Source organism: Coregonus clupeaformis, chromosome 19 (assembly GCF_020615455.1).
Source record: "Coregonus clupeaformis isolate EN_2021a chromosome 19, ASM2061545v1, whole genome shotgun sequence".
Classification (NCBI taxonomy): Eukaryota; Metazoa; Chordata; class Actinopteri; order Salmoniformes; family Salmonidae; genus Coregonus; species Coregonus clupeaformis.
In genome coordinates, this window is record NC_059210.1 from 27,389,171 (window position 1) to 27,417,156 (window position 27,986).

The window sequence follows — 27,986 nt, forward strand, 5'->3', positions numbered from 1 at the left end:
CTCCTGTCTCCCTCCTCCTCTCCTCTCCTCCTGTCTCCCTCCTCCTCTCCTCTCCTCCTGTCTCCCTCCTTCTCTCTCTCTCCTCCTGTCTCCCTCCTCTCCTCTCCTCCTGTTTCCCGTCTCCTCTCCTCTCCTCTCCTCCTGTTTCCCGTCTCCTCTCCTCTCCTCTCCTCCTGTTTCCCGTCTCCTCTCCTCCTGTCTCCCTCCTCCTCTCCTCTCCTCCTGTTTCCCGTCTCCTCTCTTCTCCCTCCATCTACTCCCTATACCGTCAATTACCGAGCTGGAAGAATGATTTGACACTGCTTGAGGGACTTCGTTCAATAATGACAACTGTTCCTCAAAGCAATGCTTCATTTTGTTTCTCAGTCTGTAATGCCACTAAGGATGGATGTACTGTAATCCCTGAAGCCAGGTCCTATTGATTGGAAGACACAAATCCATTTCACAAAGACCACAATCAAGAACTACAGCTGTGCACAGACAATAGAAAATACTTTAATCATAAATAGATCAGTGATAGGACAAGTAATACAGGGCATGCCGGGTTATAAACAAGAATGACTATCTAAAGCATCTGTGGTCCTTCTTACTGTGTTTGAGGGTATACAGTGTGTACACAAAGTGACCCACAACAAGTTAGGAGCATCAATGATTAGGTACAGCATCTCATACAGTAGTAAATAGCATAAAAAGTAATCCATGGATTACCAAGCGACAGTGGTTTTCTCATGTGTTTTCTCTTTTCCCAAATGTGTTATTATGGACACTTGTACACAAGGAGCTAAACCCAGAATCAGAAGCCTCCAGCACAGATGCTTTAGCCTCAAATGTCTCCAAAGTAATCAATTCCCGTCTTCGTAATCATGTGCAGCACCATGAGTACATCACTGGGGCCAAGCTTCCTGCCATCCAGGACCTCTATACCAGGCGGTGTCAGAGGAAGGCCCTAAAAATTGTCAAAGACCCCAGCCACCTTAGTCATAGACTGTTCTCTCTGCTACCGCATGGCAAGCGGTGCCGGAGCGCTAGGTCCAAGAGGCTTCTAAACAGCTTCTACCCCCACACCCGTCGCTATGGGCGGGCCATAAAAATGCTTGTGCCCCCCCACTTGAGGGAATTTATTATTAAATATAGGTACTGTAGGCTAATAATAATTGTGCCGTGCCCTCCCATGCATTTCATATGCCCCCCTTAAGACTGAGGTCTGGCGACGGGTCTGTCTACCCCCAAGCCATAAGACTCCTGAACATCTAATCAAATGGCTACCCAGACTATTTGCATTGCCACAATACAGTAAATATGCCAAGGCTCCATGGATGCTGCTTTTTAAACTAATTTTCTCATACCTTTTCTCCATCCTCCTAAGAGCTACATTCATACTGTACACAGCTAGCTATGCTTGGTTATCAACTCCTGTGTTGATATTCTGTAGCAACATTTCCTTTCCCAGTGTGGCTATTGCATACCCTTTTTTCATCCGCTTCCCTCCCAGTCTTCCTAATTGAATAAAGCAGGATTAGCTCAGTGACATTCACCCTTGTGTTACAGTACAACCGTCTGTAAAGGGCAGAGGAGTTGGCTAGAGCAGAGAACAGATGAAAAGGCAGACCCACTGGGCACAGATGTCAAATTCATTTAAATGACGTGGAAACAACGTTGATTCAACTAGTGTGTGCCCAGTGGGAACGGTGTTGCACTGTGCACTGTGAAAGCCAAAGGCCAGGGGACTCTGATAGTGAAACTGGAGGAGCCTCAACAGAAAGGAAATGTATACGAAAAGGGACACCGCTGCACTCAGTGTTTGGTGGTAGCCGTGTAGAACAGAAACTGTTGGGTGCTCTTCAATTGGTACCCATCACATTCAGAAGCCTCACATACAGCCTGACACACAGATTACTGAGTAGATGGTTGAAGGCCAGGGAGCATTCATGATCTACATTTATATTCCATATAATGTACACCTTATCTCAAACCAGGTAGAGTGGAGTGGAGAATATATATTAGGACTGATTTGTGTTGGAGAACAAAACGTCTCTTGAATCTCAAGTGTGTGAGCATGGCAAGCATGGCCTACTTCCTTGTTCCTCTGTGGTCGTGGTGGTGAAGATGCTGTACATTCATTTTACATTTACATTTAAGTCATTTAGCAGACGCTCTTATCTAGAGCGACTTACAAATTGGTGCATTCAACTTAGGATAGCCAGTGGGACAACCAATCCTTTTTTCTTTTTTTTTCTTTTTTAAATGGGGGTAGATGGATTACTGTTATACTATTCCAGGTATTCCTTAAAGAGGTAGGGTTTCAAGTGTCTCCGGAAGGTGGTCAGTGACTCCGCTGTCCTGGCATCGTGGGGGAGCTTGTTCCACCATTGGGGTGCCAGAGCAGCGAATAGCTTTGACTGGGCTGAGCGGGAACTGTGCTTCCGTAGAGGTAGGGGGGCTAGCAGGCCAGAGGTGGATGAACGTAGTGCCCTCGTTTGGGTGTAGGGTCTGATCAGAGCCTGAAGGTAAGGAGGTGCCGTTCCCCTCACAGCTCTGTAGGAAAGCACCATGGTCTTGTAGTAGATGCGAGCTTCAACTGGAAGCCAGTGGAGTGTGCGGAGGAGCGGGGTGACATGAGAGAACTTGGGAAGGTTGAACACCAGACGGGCTGCAGCGTTCTGGATAAATTGTAGGGGTTTAATGGCACAGGCAGGGAGCCCAGCCAACAGCGAGTTGCAGTAATCCAGACGGGAGATGACAAGTGCCTGGATTATACATTCATTAGATCATACATTTATTAGATCAGTAAACGAACAGGAACTGCATGTAGATGAATGACCTTGGATGGATTCTCTATTCCCTTCAGACCTCTAATTCATGCTTTGGGAGGAGATATTGTGGTGCAGGAATATGCTGCCTGTGTTATTCACTGATACAGTTGTTCATAATGAGAAATATAGATTCAAATATGTTTAGGCAACCCTTTGCCAAACAATGTAGTTCAGATGCTATTTGACTGATCATCTTTCCAATGAACTGTTATAATAAAACTTGTACATTTCGTTTCAAAGGAATCATTTTTGAATTTTACAAATAGAAAATACATTTTACAAATTGCAGGTGGAGAGTTTAACTCCCCGTAAAAATTTAATGTATTTTTTTAAAACAACAAGTTCTGGATGGTAACGCAGCTGCTAAAATGGCTGATAAGAGCTACTGTATGTGGAACACTGACATCAGCTGCTGGCACCTGGAGTATAATGCATGCATTGTTAACAATCTGCTGAAGTCAGATCTCAGATTAGTTCAGACCTTTGTGGGTAAAAATAAATAAAAAAAGTAGTATTCTCAACGCATCTTGAGTCATATGCCCCAGCCAGACTGATTATGTAATGTTAGCATGATTCAAAGGTTAAATTACATTTAACAATCTCAGACATGAATGACGCACACAACAGATGCTCGCTACAGTACAGTCAGGCTACAGAACCAGCCAGTACAGCCACGGGAGGTCCCCATCCATTTGGTACCAAAAGTTACAAGTAGGTCCATCTGTATGAAATGCAAGTGGTTTAAAAAGCGATAGCAGCAACCAACCAGAAAATAACACAACACAATCTCCAAATGGGTTACAGAATGTTGTTTTCATGAATCTCTGAAATTATTTACAGTATCTCTGAAAAAAAAAAAGAAAACTGGGTGACCTAAAATACTCCATAATCATAAAAGTGAATATCACTGCTTATGTTTGACCCGCACTTTCCCTTCCACTACATAAAACATGTATCTACACCAGCCACAATAGATGCACTTGATTAAATGATTACAGAGCCTGTCGAGGAGGTGTCTCAGTGTCACTGGGCTGTGTGTGTCACATCTCTTCCTAAACACAAGGAGCTAGTCCAGAACATAGCCCCAGATGCCAGAATGTTGGTCCCAATGTCCGCTGTCGCCCTGTAGCCACCCGACTTCTCTGCTGCTGCCCGGCTTCCTGTGAGGGTCAGAAAGGGCAAAGAATCCTCAGACAAAGGCGTCCATTGAAGGTCTACTCGGTGCCATTCTGAGTCAGTTTCCTCAAGTAGGCTGACCTCATATCTGCCTGATTCCAAGGTCTTTCAGTCTGTCTCACTCTTACGGAGGCAGGGTTGTGAGGATGAGTCAGTAATCCTCCTCTCAACGTAGGAATGTAATGTCTATTGTAGCTACAGCCCTGAAAAGAAGAATAGCACATACAGTCATACAGAGGTCAAAGTCAGCCACCAGTTTACGTAAGATGCTTTTGTGTTTGAGTACAAAATTAAGAATCAATGCAGGCTGTCATTAAATTGTGCTATATTTTCATGTCAAGACGATGTGAAAATGGTTGTGTACCTGTGTTGTATGTCAATGTTAGTCTATATCTGTTAGTCTACAGAGAAAAAGAGAGACAGCATAATTAGAAACATTATGAAAATGGTGAACATTAGGCTTTTGAGTCAAAGTTCCTTGTGTTGCCTACTTCAATCCATCATATTACACACAAACGCACACACATTTACATTTTTTTACATTTTAGTCATTTATCAAACGCTCTTATCCAGAGCGACTTACAGTTAGTGAGTGCATACATTTTCTGGCCCCCCCTGGCGTTGCAAGCGCCATGCTCTACCAACTGAGCTACAGGGGACTACACACACACACACACACACACACACACACACACACACACACACACACACACACACACACACACACACACACACACACACTGCTCCTCCACATCCTTATGGAAATCCATATTACCAAGAATTCACAGCCTCAGGTTCCCAGTCTCGCTTTCCAATAAGGACACAGATGCCACACTACTGGCATCAGATGTCTCACAACTCCTAAACCATCAACAGCCATATGTTCTGCAGATATTGACCTCATAGACTTCTGCTCTTGCTACTGCTGTTATTACTGCATCTCATAACCAACAACAAGGTCAATAGAAGCTGACAGTCGACTACACACCTTTCCAAGGTCCCTGGCTGATTATCTTTTAACTCACGTTTAGGCCACACACACACACACACACACACACACACACACACACACACACACACACACACACACACACATACACAGATTGATTCAGGGAATTGTGACCTTCCCAAAGGGCTCTATAGAAACATATTCATAGGAACAATAAATGTTCAAATACCTCCCAGTCATATTATAATTTGCCACTGAGCCAGAGGACAGGAAGAGAATAAATCGATTAATCTTATGAAGGCTAACTTTGGCAAACAGACAGACAGAGAATGGATTTGTAGGATCTCTGTGCAAACAATCCTCACACACTGAACTTTTCACCTCAACTCCCTTTATGACTGGGACTGACTTTTGTTTGAAGATGATGTGGGGTTTTCTTTGAGGATGATGTGGGGTTTTCTTTGAACATGGCGTACACAAACTGACCTTCTGTAGAAAGATACAGTCTTCAAGGGACTTTCATGTACAGTATTTCCCTTTTTCCTGATGTTGACTCTTTTAATGTAACAGGTCGTTACATACAGTGCATTCGGAAAGTATTCAGACCCCTTGACTTTTTCCACATTTTGTTACGTTACAGCCTTATTCTAAAATAGATGAAATTGTTTTTCCCCCCTCATCAATCTACACACAATACCCCATAATGACAAAGCAAAAACAGGTTTTTAGATATTTGTGCAAATTTATTACAAATAAAAAACGAAATATCACATTTACATAAGTATTCAGACCCTTTACTCAGTACTTTGTTGAAGCGCCTTTGGCAGCGATTACAGCCTTAAGTCTTCTTGGGTATAACGCTACAAGCTTAGCACAACTGTATTTGGGGAGTTTCTCCCATTCTTCTCTTCAGATCCTCTCAAGCTCTGTCAGGTTGGATGGGGAGCGTTGCTGCACAGCTATTTTCAGGTCTCTCCAGAGATGTTAGATCGGGTTCAAGTCCGGCCTCTGGCTGGACCACTCAAGGACATTCAGAGACTTGTCCCGAAGCCATTCCTGCATTATCTTGGCTGTGTGTTAGGGTCGTTGTCCTGTTGGAAGGTGAACCTTCGCCCCAGTCTGAGGTCCTGAGCGCACTGGAGCAGGTTTTCATCAAGTCTCTCTCTGTACTTTGCTCCGTTCATCTTTCCCTCGATCCTGACTAGTGTCCCAGTCCCTGCCGCTGAAAAACATCCCCACAGCATGGTGCTGCCACACCATGCTTCACCATAGGGATGGTGGCAGTTTTCCTCCAGACGTGACGCTTGGCATTCAGGCCAAAGAGTTCAATCTTGGTTTCATCAGACCAGAGAATCTTGTTTTTCATGGTCTGTGTCACAGCGACGTGTATGCGGTAGGCGAAGTCAAGAGCAGGACACCGAGCTACTGGCAAATACTTTACTGGATACAGTGCAAATACAAAGTACAAAGGCAACCTCATACAGAGTGGAAATAATACGACCCGCACACATGGGCAACTGCCGCAAAGACCAAAACAATTACGCACAATACACAATGAGAAACAGAGGGTTATAAAGGGAACACAATAAAACATAATGGGAAACAGGTGTAAACAATAAAGAAAAAACAAGACAAACACCGAAACATAGATCGGCAGCAGCTAGTACTCCGGGGACGACGAACGCCGAAGCCTGCCCGAGCAAGGAGGAGGAGCAGCCTCGGCTGAATCCGTGACAGTCTGAGAGTCTTTCGGTTTTTTTGGGCAAACTCCAAGCAGGCTGTCATGTGCCTTTTACTGAGGAGTGGCTTCTGTCTGGCCACTCTACCATAAAGGCCTGATTGGTGGAGTGCTGCAGAGATGGTTGTCCTTCTGGAAGGTTCCACCATTTCCAGAGAGGAACTCCCGAGCTCTGTCAGAATGACCATTGGGTTCTTGGTCACCTCCCTGACCAAGGCCCTTCTCCCCCGATTGCTCAGTTTGGCCGGGCGGCCAGCTCTAGGAAGAGTCTTGGTGGTTCCAAACTTCTTCCATTTAAAAATGATGGAGGCCACTGTGTTCTTGGGGACCTTCAATGCTGCAGAAATGTTTTTGTACCCTTCCCCAAATCTGTGCCTCGACACAATCATGTCTCAGAGCTCTACAGACAATTCCTTCGACCTCATGGCTTGGTTTTTACTCTGACATGCACTATCAACTGTGGGACCTTATATAGACAGGTGTGTGCCTTTCCAAATCATGTCCAATCAATTGAATTTACCACAGGTGGACTCCAATCAAGTTGTAGAAACATCTCAAGGATGGGGCGGCAGGTAGCTTAGTGGTTAAGAGCGTTGTGCCAGTAACCGAAAGGTTGCTGGTTCTAATCCAGAGCTCCTGTAAGTCGCTCTGGATAAGAGCGTCTGCTAAAAATGTAAAAATGTAAATGATCAATGGAAACAGGATGCACCTGAGCTCAATTTCAAGTGTCATAACAAAGGGTCTGAATACTTATGTAAATAAGGTATTTCTGTTTTTATTGTATTTTTAATTTGCAAACATTTCTAAAAACCTGTTTTCGCTTTGTCATTATGGGGTATTGTTTGTAGATTGATGAGGAAAACAATTAATGTAATCCATTTTATAATAAGGCTGTAACGTAACAAAATGTGGAAAAATGTCAAGGGGTCTGAATACTTTCCGAATGCACTGTAATAAATGGTTACAGTTTTTTTCAATTGCTAACATGCATTGGTCAAAACTGAAGTCACATTGTCAAAACTCTTCACACAGTCAGCGAAACAGAAGTGTATGTGGACCAAACTGTGAATCATTTTTCATTACTTTCACACAAAATGCATTCAATGACCACATTTTCCGAAATCCATGAACTCTTTTCTCATTCATACTCCACCACCTGCACAACTATATATTTGCAGCACATGTTTTCAAATGCTAACACACTGTTTTCAAAACTGTTAAAAACACATTAAAAACAGAATGATGGCAAATGTCGTGCTTATAGAACATATAGAAAATCTCAGCAGAATATCATTCCAAACACAGCTGATTGCAATTTCAGCTGAAAGCCTACCCAAGTGTCCTGTTTTTAGTCTCGTTACATAACAGACAAAAGAGGACGGCTTCGGAATGATTTAGTTTGGAAACATGGATCAAGGAAGACAGGTTGGTGGGGAAAGAAGAGTGGCAGGGAGAGGGAGAATGCGTGGAGGACAAATGAGAGGAAGACCAAGAGCGGTGGTCTCTGATGAGATAAGGGCCACAATTATTGACCATGTTTGAGAGAGGCCAGTTTAAGGGTGCAACCAAATCTGCAGCGTTCAACAGTTGCATCAATAATACACATTTTCCGGCAAAACAACAGGTGAGATGTGCATCCTTCAATGATAATTGAACTACAGTACAATACAGTATGTTCACATTTTTACATGTACTGACATTTTGAAATATATTGATTGTTTTGTGTTTTTCAGTAGGATCCAAAGGTTGCCTCCCACAGGAGGGAGAGCCAGAATATGATCAGATGTGCAGGAAATTGCCATTGTTGACATGGTAATTGGCAACAATGCAATAAAACTGCGGGAAATTCGGGACAGAGTGCTGGCAGACAATATCACTTTTGGGAATGTGAATACAGTCAGTACAACGACAATTGCCGGAGTCCTAGAGAAACATAAAATAAGGATGAAGCAGTTGTACACTGTACCCTTTGAGAGAAACGGTGAACGTGTGAAAGAACTCCGGTATCAATATGTCCAGGTAAGATGTCTGTTCAATAACCAAACAGGGTACATACACAGCTATACATAATGTAAAGTACTGTAAAACTGTGGATTTACTGTATTTTAGAGAGTAATGGAGATGGAAGCCAGGCAAACTGCACATACATACATCTTTGTGGATGAAGCTAGATTCAACCTGGCAAAAATTCAACCTGGCAGAAATGTGATTGGACAGAGAGCAACCATGGATGTCCCAGGCCAAAGAGGAGCTAATATCACAATGTGAACAGCACTGTCCAATGATAATTTGCTGTTACACAAACCACTCATTGGCCCCTACAATACAGAGAGGCTCATTTATTTTCTGGATGATCTGCATAATTGACAGCAGAGGAGAGAGGGGCAAGAAACTCACCTACCTTTGTTGTTGTGTGGGATAATGTGGCATTCTACCACTCTGCTGCAGTCACAGACTGGTTTGCTGCACATCCCAAAATGTCAGTACTATTCCTGCCTCCATACTCCCCCTTCCTAAACCCCATAGAGGACCACTATCCACATGACCAGATGTCCTTACTGGATGCCATGAATGCGGGGTGTGGAGACACTTCTCCTGAAGACTGCCAGGGTTGGATTAGACATTCCAGAAGATACTTTCCAAGATGCATCGCCAGAGAAGAAATAAGATGTGATGTTGATGAGAACTAGTGGCCAAATGCAGGAGAGGGGGAGAACTAGAACCCTCACACTACTGTACAGTATGAGTGATTATAATATACATGTTGTTGATGTTTTTTTTTTAAATTATTATTGCAGCCCTGGAATTTCAGGAATTTGTTTTTTGTTTCAACAAAAATGTTCACAAGTAAATTACTATATACAAATATATAGAAAAAATAAAGGCTATTGAAGCAAATTGCTGCATTTCTGAATCATTCTGGTTACATATACTTTAATACAATCAATAAAGTGAAAAGGTGTTATTCTTATTCTATAATGAAATACTGATTAATGTGAAAAATCATTCAAACTTCAAAGAGGAATGTTCATCATTTATGTAATGCTCCCTGTTGTTAGTGTTTTTTTAGGTCAGTGTGTTTTGAGTGACAATGTATGCTTTCTGAGTGAGAAATGTTGCCAGTGTATGGTCGAACAAGCTTATTTTGAAACATGTATGAAGTGTTTTGGTGGTGTTAGTGAGTTTTGGAGGAGAGATTAACTGTTTGGCCAATGCATGTTGGTAATGCATGTTGGTAATGCAGACTGTGTGAAGAGTTTTGAAAAAGTGGCTTGTCACGGTTTCGGCCGAGGCTGCTCCTCCTCCTGGTTCGGGCAGGCTTCAGCGGTCGTCGTCCCCGGAGTACTAGCTGCCACCGATCTATGTTTCATGTTCGTTTGGTTTTGTCTGGATGTTGTACACCTGTGTCTTGTTAGTCCTCGTTAGTGTCCTATTTAGTTCTCGTTGTGTGTGCTTGTCGTTGTGTGTGATTGCGCTTCTGTTTCGTGTTGGAGCTACATTTTCCCTCCAGTGTTTTGGAGAGGTTATTTTGCACATGTTTGTGTGCCGTTTGTTTTGTCGCCTGTGTGCGCCGTGTATTCGCCTTCGGGCTTATTGTGCTTTTGTCTTTTATGAATATTGCACTAAAGCCTTTGGACTGAGCCTCTGCGTCCTGCGCATGATTCATACACCACACCCACCTTCAGCACCCCTTGACAGAATCACACACCTTCATGGAATCAGCAGGATCGGCAGTGACGCCTGTGTCGCTCGAGGAGCATCTCCGTGGGCAAGAGGGCCAGATAAGACAACTGGAGACCGCTCTACAGGAGGTAATCAACACCTTGCACCGATGGGAGGCCAGCAGGGTACCCACACCTCCACCTACCCTGCCCACCCCATCGGTCGGTCCACCAGTCCCAGGTTCGGAACCCAGGGGGATTCGGCTCTCGCTCCCGAGGGCGTATGACGGAACAGCTGCCGGGTGTCAGGGGTTCCTCCTGCAGGTGGAGCTCTACCTGGCCACTGTACACCCGGTGCCCTCGGGATACGAGAGCGTTTCCGCCCTCATCTCCTGTCTCACGGGCAAGGCGTTGGAGTGGGCTAACGCCGAGTGGAGGAAGATGGACGCCCACACCATCACCTACGCCGAGTTCTCCCGCCGCTTCAAGGCCGTGTTCGACCATCCACCTGAGGGCAAAGCGGTGGGGGAGCGTCTAGTCCATTTGAGACAGGGGAGGAGGAGCGCTCAGGTGTTCGCTCTAGAGTACCGGACTCTAGCGGCGGATGCAGGGTGGAATGAACGGGCTCTCATCGACCATTTTCGATGTAGCCTACGAGAGGACGTTCAACGTGAGTTGGCCTGCAGGGATACCCATCTTACCTTCGACCAGTTGGTCGATATGTCCATCCGTCTGGACACCCTGCTGGCCACCCGTGGACGTCCCGAGGGGAGTCCGTCCATTCCGCCCTCCGGCACCTCCGAGCCGAGCCCTATGGAGCTCGGGGGTGCCGGGCGCTAGAGAACGGAGGAGGAGGAGCCCGAGGGGGCCTGTCTCCTGCACCAAGTGCGGTCGTGGAGGGCACACTGCGGCCAGGTGCTGGGGAGGGTTCTCCGGGGGAGAAGACAACAGGCCACGCACTGGGGGGCCTCCCAGGTGAGTAGACGTCCCACTTACCCAGAGCTTTCTGTTGCGCACTTTTGTATACCTGTTTGTTTTCCACAGGTTGCACCTCATTCCCAGCATAAGGCGCTAGTAGATTCAGGCGCAGCTGGGAGTTTTGTTGATCGGAAGTTTTGTTTTGAGTTAGGGATCCCTCTCCTACCTGTTGACAAACCTTTTCCCGTTCATGCCTTAGATAGCCGCCCGTTGGGGTCGGGGTTGATCAGGGAGATCACAGCGCCACTTCGGATGTGTGCGCAGGGGGGTCATGAGGAGACTATACAGCTGTATCTGATCGACTCTCCTGCGTACCCAGTGGTGCTGGGGATTCCCTGGTTAAGCACCCATAACCCTGCTATTTCATGGCAACAGAGGGCTCTCGATGGGTGGTCTGCTCAGTGCGAGGGGCGATGTCTGGGTGTTTCCGTGGGGGCGACTTCGGTGGAAAGTCCAAACCAAGTGCCCGCACTGCACATTCCTCCTGAATATGGGGATTTAGCTCTCGTGTTTAGCAAAACTAGGGCGACGCAGTTGCCTCCTCATAGACAGGGGGATTGTGCGATTGATCTCCAGGCAGGAGCAGCGCTCCCACGGAGCCATGTGTATCCTTTGTCTCAAGAGGAGAGAAAAGCTATGGAGACTTACATAGCCGAATCTTTGAGACAGGGATACATTCGGCCCTCCACTTCTCCCGCCTCCTCGAGCTTCTTTTTGTGAAAAATAAAGATGGAGGGTTGCGCCCGTGCATTGATTACCGTGGTCTCAATCAGATTACTGTGAAATATAGTTATCCACTCCCTCTGATTGCGACCATGACGGAGTCATTGCATGGAGCGCGGTTTTTCACAAAACTGGATCTCAGGAGCGCGTATAACTTGGTGCGCATTAGGGAGGGTGACGAATGGAAGACAGCGTTTAGTACCACGTCAGGTCATTTCGAATATCTCGTCATTCCATATGGGTTGATGAATGCTCCATCAGTCTTCCAATCCTTCGTAGATTACATTTTCCGGGATATGCAGGGACAAGGGGTGGTCGTGTACATTGATGACATTCTGGTGTACTCGTCTACCCGAGCCGAGCATATAACCCTGGTGCGTCGTGTATTGAGGAGGCTGTTGGAGCACGACCTATATGTCAAGGCAGAGAAATGTCTGTTTTTCCAGGAGTCAGTCTCCTTTTTGGGTTATCGGTTGTCCGCGTCAGGGGTGAGAATGGAGGTGGATCGTGTGTCCGCTGTGCGTAATTGGCAAACCCCAACTACTGTAAAAGAGGTGCAGCAGTTTTTGGGCTTTGCGAATTACTACCGGAGGTTTATCCGGGGGTTTTGGACAGGTGGCAGCTCCCATCACGTCCCTTCTGAAGGGGGGTCCGGTGCGCCTGCAGTGGTCAGCCGATGCGGACAGGGCCTTTAGGAGACTGAAGGACCTGTTTACGTCGGCTCCGGTGCTGGCGCATCCGGATCCCGCATTACCCTTTCAGGTTGAGGTAGATGCGTCTGAGGCTGGTATAGGGGCCGTTCTCTCTCAACGGTCCGGCACGCCACCTAAACTCCGCCCCTGTGCTTTTTACTCTAAGAAGCTCAGCCCGGCGGAGCGTAACTATGACGTTGGGGACAGGGAGCTGTTAGCTGTAGTACAAGCCCTTAAGGTGTGGAGGCATTGGCTTGAGGGGGCTCAACACCCTTTCCTCATTTTGACTGACCATCGGAACCTGGAGTACATCCGGGCAGCGAGGAGACTGAACCCTCGCCAGGCTCGATGGAGTATGTTTCTACCCAGGTTCATATTTAAAATCACGTACATCCCTGGGTCCCAGAATGGTAAGGCGGATGCGCTGTCCCAGCGGTATGACACGGAGGAGAGGTCCGTTGAGCCCACTCCCATACTACCGGAGTCTTGCCTTGTGGCACCGGTGGTGTGGGAGGTCGATGCCGAAATCGAGCGAGCGTTGCGTACCGACCCCAGCCCTCCACAGTGTCCTGAGGGTCGGAAGTACGTTCCGCTCGAGATTCGGGATCGACTCATTTACTGGGCTCACACGTCACCCTCCTCTGGACATCCGGGTATCGGCCGGACGGTGCATTGCCTTAGCACTAAATACTGGTGGCCCACTTTGGCTAGGGATGTGAGGGTTTATGTCTCCTCCTGCTCAGTGTGTGCCCAGTGTAAGGCGCCCCGACATCTGCCCAGGGGTAAGTTACAACCCCTGCCCGTTCCACAACGACCATGGTCCCACCTCTCGGTGGATTTTGTGACAGACCTTCCCCTCTCTCAGGGGAATACCCCCATCCTGGTCGTTGTGGACCGGTTCTCTAAGGCCTGTCGTCTTCTCCCTATGTCGGGTCTTCCTACTGCCCTACAGACCGCTGAGGCCCTATTTACCCACGTCTTCCGGCATTACTGGGTACCCGAGGATATAGTGTCTGATCGAGGCCCCCAGTTTACCTCTCGTGTTTGGAGAGCGTTCATGGAGCGTTTGGGGGTCTCGGTTAGCCTTACCTCAGGGTACCACCCGGAGAGTAACGGGCAGGTAGAACGTGTCAACCAAGATGTGGGTAGGTTTCTGAGGTCGTATTGCCAGGACCGGCCGGAGGAGTGGGCACGGTACATTCCCTGGGCCGAGATGGCCCAGAACTCTCTCCGCCACTCCTCTACTAACCTAACCCCCTTCCAATGTGTGTTAGGTTACCAGCCGGTTCTGGCACCTTGGCAGCAGAGCCAGATCGAGGCCCCTGCGGTGGATGATTGGATGAGGCGCTCGGAAGAGACGTGGAACGCTGCCCACGTCCACCTGCAGCGGGCCGTCCTTCGTCACAAGGCGAGCGCCGATCTCCACCGCAGTGAGGGGCCGGTGTACGCACCCGGAGATCGAGTCTGGCTCTCTACCAGAAACCTACCCCTCCGCCTGCCCTGCCGGAAGCTGGGTCGGCGGTTTGTGGGGCCCTTTAAAGTCCTGAGAAGATTGAACGAGGTGTGTTATAGGTTACATCTACCTGTTGAGTATAAGAATATTAACCCCTCGTTCCATGTGTCTCTTCTCAGGCCGGTGGTAGCTGGTCCACTCCAGGACAATGAGATAGGGGAGACTCCACTGGACATCGAGGGGGCTCCGGCGTACACCGTTCGGTCCATCTTGGACTCTAGACGCCGGATGGGGGGTCTCCAGTATCTCGTGGAGTGGGAGGGGTACGGCCCGGAGGAGCGGTGCTGGGTGCCGCGGAGGGACATCCTAGACCCATCTCTCCTGTCGGAGTTCCACCGGGACCATCCCGCGCGCCCTGCTCCGTGTCCTCCTGGTCGTCCCCGAGGCCGGGGTCGGCGCACGGCTGGAGCCGCGCGTCAAGAGGGGGGTACTGTCACGGTTTCGGCCGAGGCTGCTCCTCCTCCTGGTTCGGGCAGGCTTCAGCGGTCGTCGTCCCCGGAGTACTAGCTGCCACCGATCTATGTTTCATGTTCGTTTGGTTTTGTCTGGATGTTGTACACCTGTGTCTTGTTAGTCCTCGTTAGTGTCCTATTTAGTTCTCGTTGTGTGTGCTTGTCGTTGTGTGTGATTGCGCTTCTGTTTCGTGTTGGAGCTACATTTTCCCTCCAGTGTTTTGGAGAGGTTATTTTGCACATGTTTGTGCGCCGTTTGTTTTGTCACCTGTGTGCGCCGTGTATTCGCCTTCGGGCTTATTGTGCTTTTGTCTTTTATGAATATTGCACTAAAGCCTTTGGACTGAGCCTCTGCGTCCTGCGCATGATTCATACACCACACCCACCTTCAGCACCCCTTGACATGGCTTCAGTATTGACCGATGCGTGTTAGCAATTGAAAAAAACTGTAATCGAAGGACAGCAATTGGAGGCTGTATTGACATCACATAATGGAGGAATCAATCAGTCTATTCTGGGCATCAACTAAGCAGACAATGCAATACTTTATAGCAAAAGGGGAGGGGTGTGTCCATGTTCAGGAGGGGTAGATCATCTGATATGTCCTGTACAGTCAATACAAGTGGAAAACTTGTAACAACCTATTGTATTGCAATGAGTATCCACCGATGACCATCCTGCTGTACAACAGTCCAATCATCCTCACATCCCCACTACACAGATACTGTACAGTATACATAGTTGTCATATTTACTTTTGTCTGTGGACTTGGACTGGCTGGCTGCAACAGTGGTCATGTCAGATGGTAGACCTACGTACACCCCGCCATAGTTCCTGAGGGAGTAGGAAAAAGGGTCAAAAGTCACATCAAAGAGCACATGACTCAAAGACTATGTACTTTGGCAGACTCCCACCAACAACAGTGCATCATGTGAGTTAGTGCTGCAGTGGGTGTATGTGTGTGTACAGTATGTAACCAAAACACACTAGGGAAGCAGCAGTCCAGGGGACTAATCTAATCCAACCATCTAATGACTGTAAGAACACACATGGTTTGGATTGTGTTTGGGATCAACCTTCTCAGAGCAGGAAGAAAACAGTGAGGAGGAGAGCAGTGAGGAGTAGGACGATAGGACTTACCTTCTTTTCTCATCGTCTGGTGAGGGCTCATCTGTCCTGATTGAGACAAGAATCACAGATCAGCTCACATGACTGGATACAATGCTCAACGCACAAACATATTGTACATACTGTGATGTCACGAGAGGCTACACAGCTTTCAGCGGGATTGCTCAAGTAGTGCAAGGAGACCAGGTTCAATCAAAACAAGGATTTTATTAAAGGTCTTGGGAAACTAACGAAAGTATAACACAATTCTGTTCTCTTGTGGCTCTTTAAGGGTTAACAGTTCAGGGATGTCTCTTCCACATCCAAAATCATAACTCTCACTCGCTCAAATAACTTTTCCCCAGTCTTACTGTATTCCACGTTGCAGCTAGTGGCCAACCCAGCAAAACGTCCTTCCAAATGTCCCACACGTATTTCCACCGGTGCATATATCCAAAGGTGAGTATTTCCCAAAGGTAAGTATCTCCAAATCCTTATATTCCTCTGGAAGTGGACGTGCAGCACTCTTGTCCTCCAGCGAGCCCAGCTTGGCGACCGTGTCTCTTCCCTTCAACAAACCTTCAGCTCATCAGCTCCTCATTTGTTTCAGCTGCGTGGGAAGATTGGCCATAGAGGGGTGGAGTTCCCGACCATACCAGCAGATGGAGCCATAGCTGTCTGGGTTTGCAGCCACCTCAGGGGGATGTAACGTCCCTCCAGGACACAGCCTCTCGTGACATCACACATCCCCCTCCTCGGGACCGACGTCCTCGTCGGGGTAAAGGCAGCGAAGAAGGCATCACGCCGGGAGAGGGCGTCCGCATTGCCGTGGTGCTTGCCAGCCTGCTCTCTCTTCAACTCCTCCACCTCTAGGACCAGGGACTCAGCCTCCTGTTGTCTCTCCTTGAGTTTCTTACTGAACGCATCAGCCTTGGTTTTAGCAGAGTTTAGCTTCTGTTGAGCAGCTTTCAGTTCCTTCTCTCTCTCTGCCTCCGCATTCTTCATCTTGTTCTCCAACACCTTGTACTTCTCCTCTGCCTTCTTCTGGACCTCCTTACTACTGCGCAGGGTCTCCTCACACTCCTCGATGGTCCTGCGCAGCCTCTCCAGCTCCTCCTGTTGCTTAGGGAAGGAGCTCTGTTGGAGTTTAGCCTGGAGGATATCTAACTCTTCTGTCTTCATGTCTAACTGTTGCTTTAACAAACGATACCTCTCAGCGGTCCCCTTCAGACCAGACAGTTCTTTGTCCAGATTCTGTACCTCCGTCTCTGTGTCGGTCTGGGCACCTGCCATCCCTATCAGAGCCCGGGGCGGGAGTGAGTAACTCGGAGGATTGCACCGGAGCCTTCCCAGGATGAGTCTTGCCTCTCCGTTTCCGAGGTACTCGGGTTATCCTCTCCTGAGACTCTCTCCAGAGTGGGTAAAAGGCTGGGCAGTCTCGTCCAATTAGGACAGGGACGGGAGGGGAATCAACCACCCCCGCCGTCGTGTGTATGGTTCCCCGTGTGCTGGTCATTGTAAGTTCAGTAATGGGGTATTCTCTGGTGTCCCCATGGACACAGGAAACTGGGAGGACTTTCCCCGGGGTCAGACACGTTGGGCCCACCAAATCCTTACGCACCAGGGTGGCCCGGCTACCAGAATCCAGTAAGGCCTCCACATCATGGTGATTCACAGTTACCGGGCAGGTGGGGGGGTCGATCTGGGCCGCCATCTACGACTCCCAAGAGCGAGGCAACACGGTGTGTGGGTGCTGAGCTGGAGGACTCCGCAGTGGGCATAGGTTCATCGGCTGGTTTCCCACACTGCCAGGAGATATGTCCCATCTCCCCACACCGGTAACACTGTCGAGTTTCCCCCTCCTGGTGTACTCTTCTTGGACCCGCCTGGTTTCTGGCTCCCCCTGGAGCCGGGATAAGTCCTGACGTGGCTGGGTTCGAGACCTTGGGGTCCTTTGGACGGGTTCTTCCCATTTGTGGTGGGGCCGCACTCCTGGGGTCTTTTCGGGAAGCATTCAGCATCTCCGCTGTGGCCTGGTACTTTTCCACAGCTTCCACGGTCAGATCAGCCGTGGTCAAGGCCTGTTGACTGATGAACCGTTTTTGCCTCATAAGGCAGGGCGCGTAGGTAACGATCCACCACAACGGCCTCCACCACCGCCGCTGCTGTATTCCTCTGCGGATCCAGCCATTTCCTTGCGATTCGGACAAGTTCATGCATCTGCGCCCGAGGAGGTTGGTCTGGTTGGAAGGTCCAGCTGTGAAAGCGCTGGGCCATACCAAACTTTGTGAGTCCATATCTGCTGAGGATCTCAGACTTCAGGGCATCATAGTCAGTAACCTGGTCAGGGCCCAGGTCCCGGACAGCATTCAGCGATTCCCCGGTTAGAAAGGGGGCTAACAGACCAACCCACTGTTGCTTGGGCCAGGCTTCCCTAGTGGCCGTGGCCTCAAATGCATGCAGGTATGCCTCAATGTCATCGGTAGCTCCCATCTTAGATATAAAGTCACTTGCCTTTATTGGGCGGGTATTTTGGACCACCCTCTGTCTCTGCAACTGCAATTCCTCTGCCTTCAGAAGGTTGGCTTTCTTTTGCTCCTCCAAGAGAGCCACGTTTGCTTGCATCTGGGCTTGCTGGCCAGCAACAAGGGCTTTCAATATGTCCTCCATTTCAGTCGGCGGGGAGCCTACGGCCAACTTGGAAAACTGGGTGATCAAACCTTCGGTATCCTCCTCTGACATGCACTATTAACGCTTGAGCGTGCCCGCATCCTCCACCATCTGTGATGTCACGAGAGGCTACACAGCTTTCAGCGGGATTGCTCAAGTAGTGCAAGGAGACCAGGTTCAATCAAAACAAGGATTTTATTAAAGGTCTTGGGAAACTAACGAAAGTATAACACAATTCTGTTCTCTTGTGGCTCTTTAAGGGTTAACAGTTCAGGGATGTCTCTTCCACATCCAAAATCATAACTCTCACTCGCTCAAATAACTTTTCCCCAGTCTTACTGTATTCCACGTTGCAGCTAGTGGCCAACCCAGCAAAACGTCCTTCCAAATGTCCCACACGTATTTCCACCGGTGCATATATCCAAAGGTGAGTATTTCCCAAAGGTAAGTATCTCCAAATCCTTATATTCCTCTGGAAGTGGACGTGCAGCACTCTTGTCCTCCAGCGAGCCCAGCTTGGAGACCGTGTCTCTTCCCTTCAACAAACCTTCAGCTCATCAGCTCCTCATTTGTTTCAGCTGCGTGGGAAGATTGGCCATAGAGGGGTGGAGTTCCCGACCATACCAGCAGATGGAGCCATAGCTGTCTGGGTTTGCAGCCACCTCAGGGGGATGTAACGTCCCTCCAGGACACAGCCTCTCGTGACATCACAATACGTATAGTTGACCTGGATGACTTGGTTATGAGCTGTGTGTGTGTGTGTGTGTGTGTGTGTGTGTGTAGCAGGACTGGAGGTGTGTGTTGCGCTGCAGTGCTGAACCCTTGGTGTGATGTGTGACTGACTGGCTGTGGTTGGCAGTGTGCTGCTGTCAGTCCCCATGGGTCCTGGATTAAACACTGTAGCTGCTCAGATGTTTATCAGAAAGCACACACACCACACACACCCACGCACACACACAGATTGATTCAAGAAAATGTTTTGGAAATGGGTTCCTGCTCCCCCTTCCCACGCCGTGATGATGGATGTGAGACACTGTGCCTGGTGAAGGCGTATGTTCCCTTTATAACATAATTAATGCAATTTGCCTTAAATGGAAAATTACTGTTCCTTCGATTTATTGAACAAGGCTAATTCATTGTAATAGCAGTACTGGAACATATATTCATTTCTCTACACACTAATATTCTAGGCAAAAGATGTGAAGGCCTTGATACAAAAGACTGAACATTTTAATTGGATTACATGAAAGTAGGCATTTTGAGGTCTTGCAATGTAATATCCATAAGACTAGTGTAATAGCCCATTTTGAATTTAGTCAGATTACATTACGTTTCTCTATTTCTTTCTCTATTTCTAAATCAGTGTTTCTAATGATAACCTAATAAGTTTATGCCATACAGGAAAACCCCTGCTTATCTGTAAGTCGCTCTGGATAAGAGTGTCTGCTAAATGACTAAAATGTAAATGTAAATGTTATCTCTCTCTCTCCCTCTCCCTCCCTCCCTCCCTCCCTCCCTCCCTCCCTCCCTCCCAGGCAATACCTTGCTGAGTCTCTGAAACCGTAATCTATGAGACGGTTGCTGTACTTACAAATCTTTGGAGGTTTCTGCAGGTCCTGTGAACACAAGAAAGACCTAATTACTCAATTCTCATTATTTTGTTCTGGATGCTACATAACGTGTGGATTACAATAGAAATGTAAATTTTACCCAGTAAGTGGGGGGGTGATTTGAGGTGGTCTTGTCTGACAGCAAAAGACCACTCCACACGCATCACATCTGTCACGCCCTGGCTCTGGGGACGCTTGTATGTTGAGCCAGGGTGTGAGTGTTCTTTGTGTTGTTCTAGTTTTGTGTTTCTAGGGTGTTCTAGTTATTGTGTTTCTATGTTGGCCAGAGTGGTTCTCAATCAGAGGCAACGAGTGTCAGCTGTTGCTGGTTGTCTCTGATTGGGAACCATATTTAAACAGTCTGTTTTTCCACAGTATTTGTGGGATCTTGTTCCTGTTGTAGGTTTGTGTTTTGCACCTTTGGACGTCACGTATCGTTATTTTGTTCGTGTATCAATAATAAAAGCATGTTCGCAAATAACGCTGCGCATTGGTCCTCTGTATACGACGATCGTGACAACATCAAGCCCACCATTACTTATCCATTGACACACTCTTTCGCTCCTCTTTGTACTGTGTCTGGTTTATTTATAGGGATGCAGTGCATTACATGCAGAAACATCAAACATGACAAACTGTCTTTGAATCATCATTACACTCTAAAAAATGTTAGAAAGAAAGAAAACAACCCAACTAAGTGACCAAACACCTGCAACCCAGCAGTTGGGTCAACCAAACAACCCAGCATTTTTTAGAGTGGACGTTCAACACTGATTCTCATCCACAATAAAGTTAAACACAGAGCCCCCAGAAACAATAACACTTAATCAACGCGCCAGTCTCTACAGTACCTTGCTATATCGGAAATACTATAGGCTCCATACATCACTTTTATTAACACAACTATCTGACTTAACGGCTCCCTTCCCACTCTTTGAAGATGTTACAGATGTTAATGAGGCAAGGCTTAATGACCACCACTTCAAATCAAATCAAATGTTATTTGTCACATGCGCCAAATACAACATGTGTAGACCTTACCGTGAAATGCTTACTTACAAGTCCTTAACCAACAATGCAGTTCAAGAAATAGTTAAGAAAATATTGACTAAATAAACTAAAGTAAAAAATTAAATAAAAAGTAACACAATAAAATAATAATAACGAGGCTATATACAGGGGGTACCGGTACCAAGTCAATGTGTGGGGGTACAGGTTAAGGCCCACTGTAAAGGCTCCTGGAATTGCCCGGTCAAAAGGACAGAAAGAGCGCTGAGGGTGATGTGGGCTGACTGGGCTCTTAGGGCTTCCTGTAATTTGACAGAAGAGTTGTTGGCGGATTTCGAGTGGCACTCCAGAGCTCTCCTGGGTCGACTGTATGGACTCCTGACCCTAATCACTAACTTCACACTGCACGGAGAGGGGCCTTGACATGGATGTGTAGGTAGGCCATGTAGGGCAGATACAAGTAATGGAGACAGGTAGAGGTCACAAAGCAGCTAGGACTGGCTCTGAGAGAGAGGAGGGAGAGAGATGGGTGGACAGGCTCTGAGGGAGGAGTGACAGGGAGGGATGGATGGACCTGGATGGATGTCAGATACATTTTTCTCTGTATTATGGAGGTTGTCAGAGAAATGTAGAGGTCACAACAAAGCCAGCATTGGCTCTGGGGGACAGGAGGGATAGAGAGGGTTGGACCTTAGAGAGGGTTGGACCTTGATGGATGTCAGGTATACTCTGTATCAAAGACGGCTAACCTTGATCAGCAAGGGTCAAATGGACCAACAACCTGCAGTGGACTTAGCTTATGTCAGGTAGATCGCATCATGTAGCTATGGTCATACATCATCTAGCTTAATATGTCACACTGTATAAATGTAGCTTAGATCACAAAATGAATTCCATTCCAATCCATTAAAGTTGCCTTAAGTCACCTTCCTCAACTACGACTAAATTCCTAGAAATTGTCAATTCAATTGACCTTCATTCACCTTCCTCATTTGTATCACAAAATACAATGGATTCTACTTTATTCTGCGAATAATTGAATGTTCTGTATTCACTACTGTGTCTCAAGAATCTGTCCTTGTATGCAATGGAACATTATATACCTTTTAAAAAACAAGGTAACAACACTCCCTCCCCTGTCCTCCATCATTTCCATAATAACACCACTTGACATTGACAAACACCTACAGTGTCCCTATGCTATTCTACAAAGCTGTCCACCTAATTATACTCATGTAATTGAAGGAATGACATTAGAAATGTGAAATATGCATCTTCCAATTCATAACAAATACCACAATTTTATCCTTAGTTATAGAAGATGAGACGAAAGCCTTTATACAGTAACAGTACATGGGGTGTGCCTTAAGACAGAACAGAGTGGCCCATTCACAACCCTTACAAAAGCTTATTCATTATCAAGACCCTCAGATCTGGTTACACAAGAGGAGGGACGAGGGGCCCAATATCCAGTACGTTTAGAAGGCACTGTCCCATTGAGTCTTAGGACAAACACATGGGTGTGGAATGAAAACGGAGTGGGAATCAAAACGTCCCGTACCTGATTATTGTAAAGATACAACAATTGGGCTACAGGTTGTGAGGAGATTTTAAACAAACTCACATACATAATACCACTGATAATTTGTCTAACAGCTGTGTTGTGCAACACTGCTGATATGATCACATTTAGGCATACACTACCGATTCCGATACTGTTACGGATGGGTGTAGTGTCATTTTAGTATTGGCCTTTGTATTGAATATTGACAGATGCACTACATGGCCAAAAGTATATGGATACCTGCTTGTCGAACATCTCATTCCAAAATCATGGGCACTAATATGGAGTTGGTCCCCCCTTTGCTGCTATAACAGCAAAGGTGGAAAGCCTTCTGGGAAGGCTCTGGGAAGGCTTTCCACCAGATGTTGGAACAATGCTGCGGGGACTTGCTTCCATTCAGCCACAAGAGCATTAGTGAGGTCGGCACTGATGTTGGGCGATTAGGCCTGGCTCGCAGTCGGCATTCCAATTCATCCCAAAGGTGTTCAATGGGGTTGAAGTCAGGGCTCTGTGCAGGTCAGTCATGTTCTTCCACACCGATCTTGACAAACCATTTCTGTATGGACCTCGCTTTGTGCACGGGGGCATTGTCTTGCTGAAACAGGAAAGGGCCTTCCCCAAACTGTTGCCACAAAGTTAGAAGCACAGAACCGTCTAGAATGTAATTGTATGCTGTAGCGTTAAGATTTCCCTTCACTGGAACTAAGGGGCCTAGCCGAACCATGAAAAACAGCCCCAGATCATTATTCCTCCTCCACCAAACTCTACAGTTGGCACTATGCATTCAGGCAGGTAGCGTTCTCCAGGCATCCACCAAACCCAGATTTGTCCGTCGGACTGCCAGATGGTGAAGCGTGATTCATCACTCCAGAGAATGCGTTTCAACTGCTCCAGAGTCCAATGGTGGCGAGCTTTACACCACTCCAGCCAACACTTGGCATTGCGCATGGTGATCTCAGGCTTGTGTGTGGCTGCTTGGCCATGGAAACCCATTTCATGAAGCTCCCGACAAACAGTTATTGTGCTGGCATTGCTTCCAAAGGCAGTTTGGAACTCTGTAGGGAGTGTTGCAACCGAGGACAGACGATTTTTACATGCTGAGCCCTTCTGTACTCGGTGGTCCCGTTCTGTGAGTTGTGTGGCCTACCACTTCGCGGCTGAGCCATTGTTACTCCTAGACGTTTCCACTTCACAATAACAGCACTTACAGTTGACCGGGGCAGCTCTAGCAGGGCAGAAATTTGATGAACTGACTTGTTGGAAAGGTGGCATCCTATGATGGTGCCACGTTGAAAGTCACTGAGCTCTTCAGTAAGGCCATTCTACTGTCAATGTTTGTCTATGGAAATTGCATGGCTGTGTGCTTGATTTTATACACCTGTCAGCAACGGGGTATGACTGAAATAGCCAAATCCACTAATTTGAAGGGGTGTCCACATACTTCTGACCATGTAGTGTGTCTGTGCACACAGAAAAAGGGAGCAAATTCCATTTGATTCTATCCCAGTCAGTATATGTACAGTGGCTATTTTGTTGCCTTACAACCAGGAATTAAAATGGATTTTTTGGGGGTTTGTATCATTTGATTTACACAACATGCCTACCACTATAATATTTTTTCTTGTGAAACAAATGAGAAATAAGACAAAAAAACAGAAAACTTGAGCGTGCATAACTATTCACCCCCCAAAGTCAATCCTTTGTAGAGCCACCTTTTGCAGCAATTACAGCTGCAAGTCTCTTGGGGTATGTCTCTATAAGCTTGGCACATCTAGCCACTGGGATTTTTGCCCATTCTTCAAGGCAAAACTGCTCCAGCTCCTTCAAGTTGGATGGGTTCCGCTGGTGTACAGCAATCTTTAAGTCATACCACAGATTCTCAATTGGATTGAGGTCTGGGCTTTGACTAGGCCATTCCAAGACATTTAAATGTTTCCCCTTAAACCACTCGAGTGTTGCTTTAGCAGTATGCTTAGGGTCATTGTCCTGCTGGAAGGTGAACCTCTGTCCCAGTCTCAAATCTCTGGAAGACTGAAACAGGTTTCCCTCAAGAATTTCCCTGTATTTAGCGCCATCCATCATTCCTTCAATTCTGACCAGTTTCCCTGCCGATGAAAAACATCCCCACAGCATGATGCTGCCACCACCATGCTTCACTGTGGGGATGGTGTTCTCGGGGTGATGAGAGGTGTTGGGTTTGCGCCAGACATAGCGTTTTCCTTGATGGCCAAAAAGCTCAATTTTAGTCTCATCTGACCAGAGTACCTTCTTCCATATGTTTGGGGAGTCTCCCACATGCCTTTCGGTGAACACCAAACGTGTTTGCTTATTTTTTTCTGGCCACTCTTCCGTAAAGCCCAGCTCTGTGGAGTGTACGGCTTAAAGTGGTCCTATGGACAGATACTCCAATCTCCACTGTGGAGCTTTGCAGCTCCTTCAGGGTTATCTTTGGTCACTCTGTTGCCTCTTTTGGCAGGTTTGTTGTGGTGCCATATTCTTTCAATTTTTTTATAATGGATTTAATGGTGCTCCGTGGGATGTTCAATGTTTCTGATATTTTTTTATTACCCAACCCTGATCTGCACTTGTCCACAACTTTGTCCCTGACCATGTTTGGAGAGCTCCTTGGCCTTCATGGTGCTGCTTGCTTGGTGGTGCCTCTTGGTTAGATCATGTGACAGATCATGTGACACTCAGATTGCACACAGGTGGACTTTATTTAACTAATTATGTGACTTCTGAAGGTAATTGGTTGCACCAGATCTTATTTAGGGGCTTCATAGCAAAGGGGGTGAATAGATATGCATGCACCACTTTTCCGTTATTGATTTTTTAGATTTATTTGAAACAAGTTCTTTTTTTCATTCCACTTCACCAATTTTGACTATTTTGTGTATGTCCATTACATGAAATCCAAATAAAAATCAATTTAAATTACAGGTTGTAATGCAACAAAATAGGAAAAACGGCAAGGGGGATGAATACTTTTGCAAGGCACTGTACCTAAGCTGTTGAGTTCATAGATAAATAGTTCTGACCTCTACCACACATGCATCATAATGACAGTGTCACATGTCCTCACATGTCCTTGTCCCTGAGCTTGAGAGTGACCTCTAACCATGGGCTTAATGATCCCTCACAGAGACCCTCACACATCTTCCCTTTGTATAACACTCATACATAATCATGCTTCTCACCTACTACACAGCTAGACTACAAGTTCACAGCATTTTCCTCCAGGGTCTGCCTTCCAGGAAGTGGAACTAGAGCAAATTCAGAGAAAATAAAACATGAAGCCGTTTTTCCCATTAGCTGCCTGGGGTTCTGTTAGACAAGGAGCCTGTCTGGCCTTTGCTGAAACACGCACACACACACACACACGCAACGCTGTTGCTCTGATGGTTAGTGAGGTAATTCCACAGGCGCTCTGATTCTATTACCATCATTCTCAGACCGCAGCAGCAGCCAGTGATTGCTATAAAGAAAATGTATTTTTATTCAGTCATTGCTCATTGCTTCAGAAAAACAGTATATTACTTCAGAAAAACCGTGTAGTGTGTATTAACCTATTAACCAGAAACATTCACAAGTAGGAGTAAGAGCTTAAGGTATTTGCCCATTGAAATGTATCCTTTTGTGGGCTTTTGATGAATGGAACTAGGATACTGAGTAAGCATTTCAAAAGGAGCAGTCACAAGGAGAGCCAGCATCAATCACCTGGAGATACAAAAACGGACGACCGATAGCTGCTGAGATGTCAAAGTCCTGTCTTTCTTTCATCCACAATACCCATTGAGAGAACTAGCCGCCACAGACTTATGTGAAACCACACACACAGCCTATAGACTCGTCCTTGAAAGCCTTACAAGACCATTTTAGCTTTAAATTCCTAAAGACTTTGCTGTCTCCTGGTTACCAGGGGTCAAAGTCTGAGCCTAAAAACCCTGAGGCACCCTCTGCACCCAACTACTGTCAACCCCTGAGATCACCATACACATACGGTACACACCTGGATGCAGAAAACCACTTTATAAAGCACACATACACAGTGAAAATGTCCAACACCCCCCCCGATCTGGAACAGGAACACTCACCCCCTCCTGAGGTGCTGGCGGCTGAGGAATTGCCACAACCCATTTTGCATAGACGCTGCCTCTGGGAAGGAGTTGTATTATGTGTCTCAGTCACACTGATTTCCTATTTGGTGGTATGCTCCTGCACTCTGTGTCCATCCCCTCTGTAACACTGAACTGAGTGGTGTGTGTGAAAGCATGGAGATACTGTTATATACACAGAGGGAGGGGGGAGAGAGCGAGAGAGAGAGAGAGAGAGAGAGAGAGAGAGAGAGAGAGAGAGAGAGAGAGAGAGAGAGAGAGAGAGAGAGAGAGAGAGAGAGAGAGAGAGAGAGAGATGCTCTGTCCTCACATGATTAGCTCTTTTTCTCCACCCTGACAGGGTTGTCCAGGAAACGGGGGAATGGGCAGGAGGGTGTCGAGGAAGCCAGCCAATGGCAAGCTTCCAGTTCGGTAAGGCTTTAAAATGGGATGTTCCAGCTTGTATGTATGACTCCCCAAATCCATGGCCGCTCTGGATAAGAGTCTGCTAAATTACTAAAATATAAATGTATGTTAAAATAAACGAATACAAAGTTTTCAATCCGGATCACGTTATGCGCGTATGTTATTTTACACACACATTTTGTTTTACTTAGCTGCTGCTCACACACTCCACTTACCTTCATGTTTCTCACCCTCTTCCGAACCATGATGATGTAGCCTATGTCTCTGCCTCAGCTGAAATAAAAACCCTATGGCGATTTGAACGAACATTCAAGGCCATCATGAAGGCTACAACCTCCTCTGTCTGCAATTGCACAAGCAGGATGTAGTGCATTGGAGCAAAATCTAACTGCGTTTTGGGTGATGTAGGCAAATCTTTGTAGTTGCTGCCATATCGTCGCTGAAAAAGAACACTACTACTTTAACTGCATGTCTGCCTCTTGCTTAGACAATGTTTGCAATGATGACAAATGTTTTTAAACATTCAATCGCTAATTAGACTGCGTGTCTGTGTAGCGTTTTTGATATGCTGCCTAGATAGCCGCATGGAATGCTGCGTTCATGTGCTAGTCGGAACTAGGTAACTCTGACATTTCCGACATTGCTAACTGGTTGAAAGCAGCACGTGCATAACTACTATATAACCGGTTAGCAAATCAGACATTTCTGTTCCGACTAGCACGTGAACGTGGCATAACTCCCCACTTGAGAATTGCTTTGGTGCAAAAAACTCTTTGAGTTTGTCCGAACATGTTGAAAATGTATTTTGTGC

General features: G+C 46.8%; 1 protein-coding gene across 3 annotated transcripts; it reads right to left on the reverse strand.

The window, feature by feature from the left end:
- Positions 1–2,680: 2,680 nt before the first annotated feature.
- LOC121531743 (overexpressed in colon carcinoma 1 protein homolog) lies at positions 2,681–26,995 on the reverse strand. 3 transcript variants are annotated; one of them, XR_005994184.2, is made up of 6 exons: positions 26,750–26,992; positions 20,065–20,089; positions 15,837–15,872; positions 15,451–15,530; positions 4,071–4,192; positions 2,681–3,973 (listed from the first exon to the last, which is right to left on the reverse strand). XR_005994184.2 is itself a non-coding variant. In XM_041837161.2 (6 exons), exons 1-5 carry the CDS (start codon positions 26,790–26,792, stop codon positions 4,386–4,388), a joined length of 189 nt encoding a protein of 62 aa, XP_041693095.1. In that variant the 5' UTR covers positions 26,793–26,995; the 3' UTR covers positions 2,681–4,192; positions 4,354–4,385. The 3 variants fall into 3 exon arrangements, 2 of the variants coding, with proteins under 2 accessions (XP_041693095.1, XP_041693094.1); XM_041837161.2 differs by adding an exon at positions 4,354–4,390 and having other exon boundaries at positions 2,681–4,192; positions 26,750–26,995; XM_041837160.2 differs by having other exon boundaries at positions 2,681–4,192.
- Between the last annotated feature and the right edge of the window lie 991 nt (positions 26,996–27,986).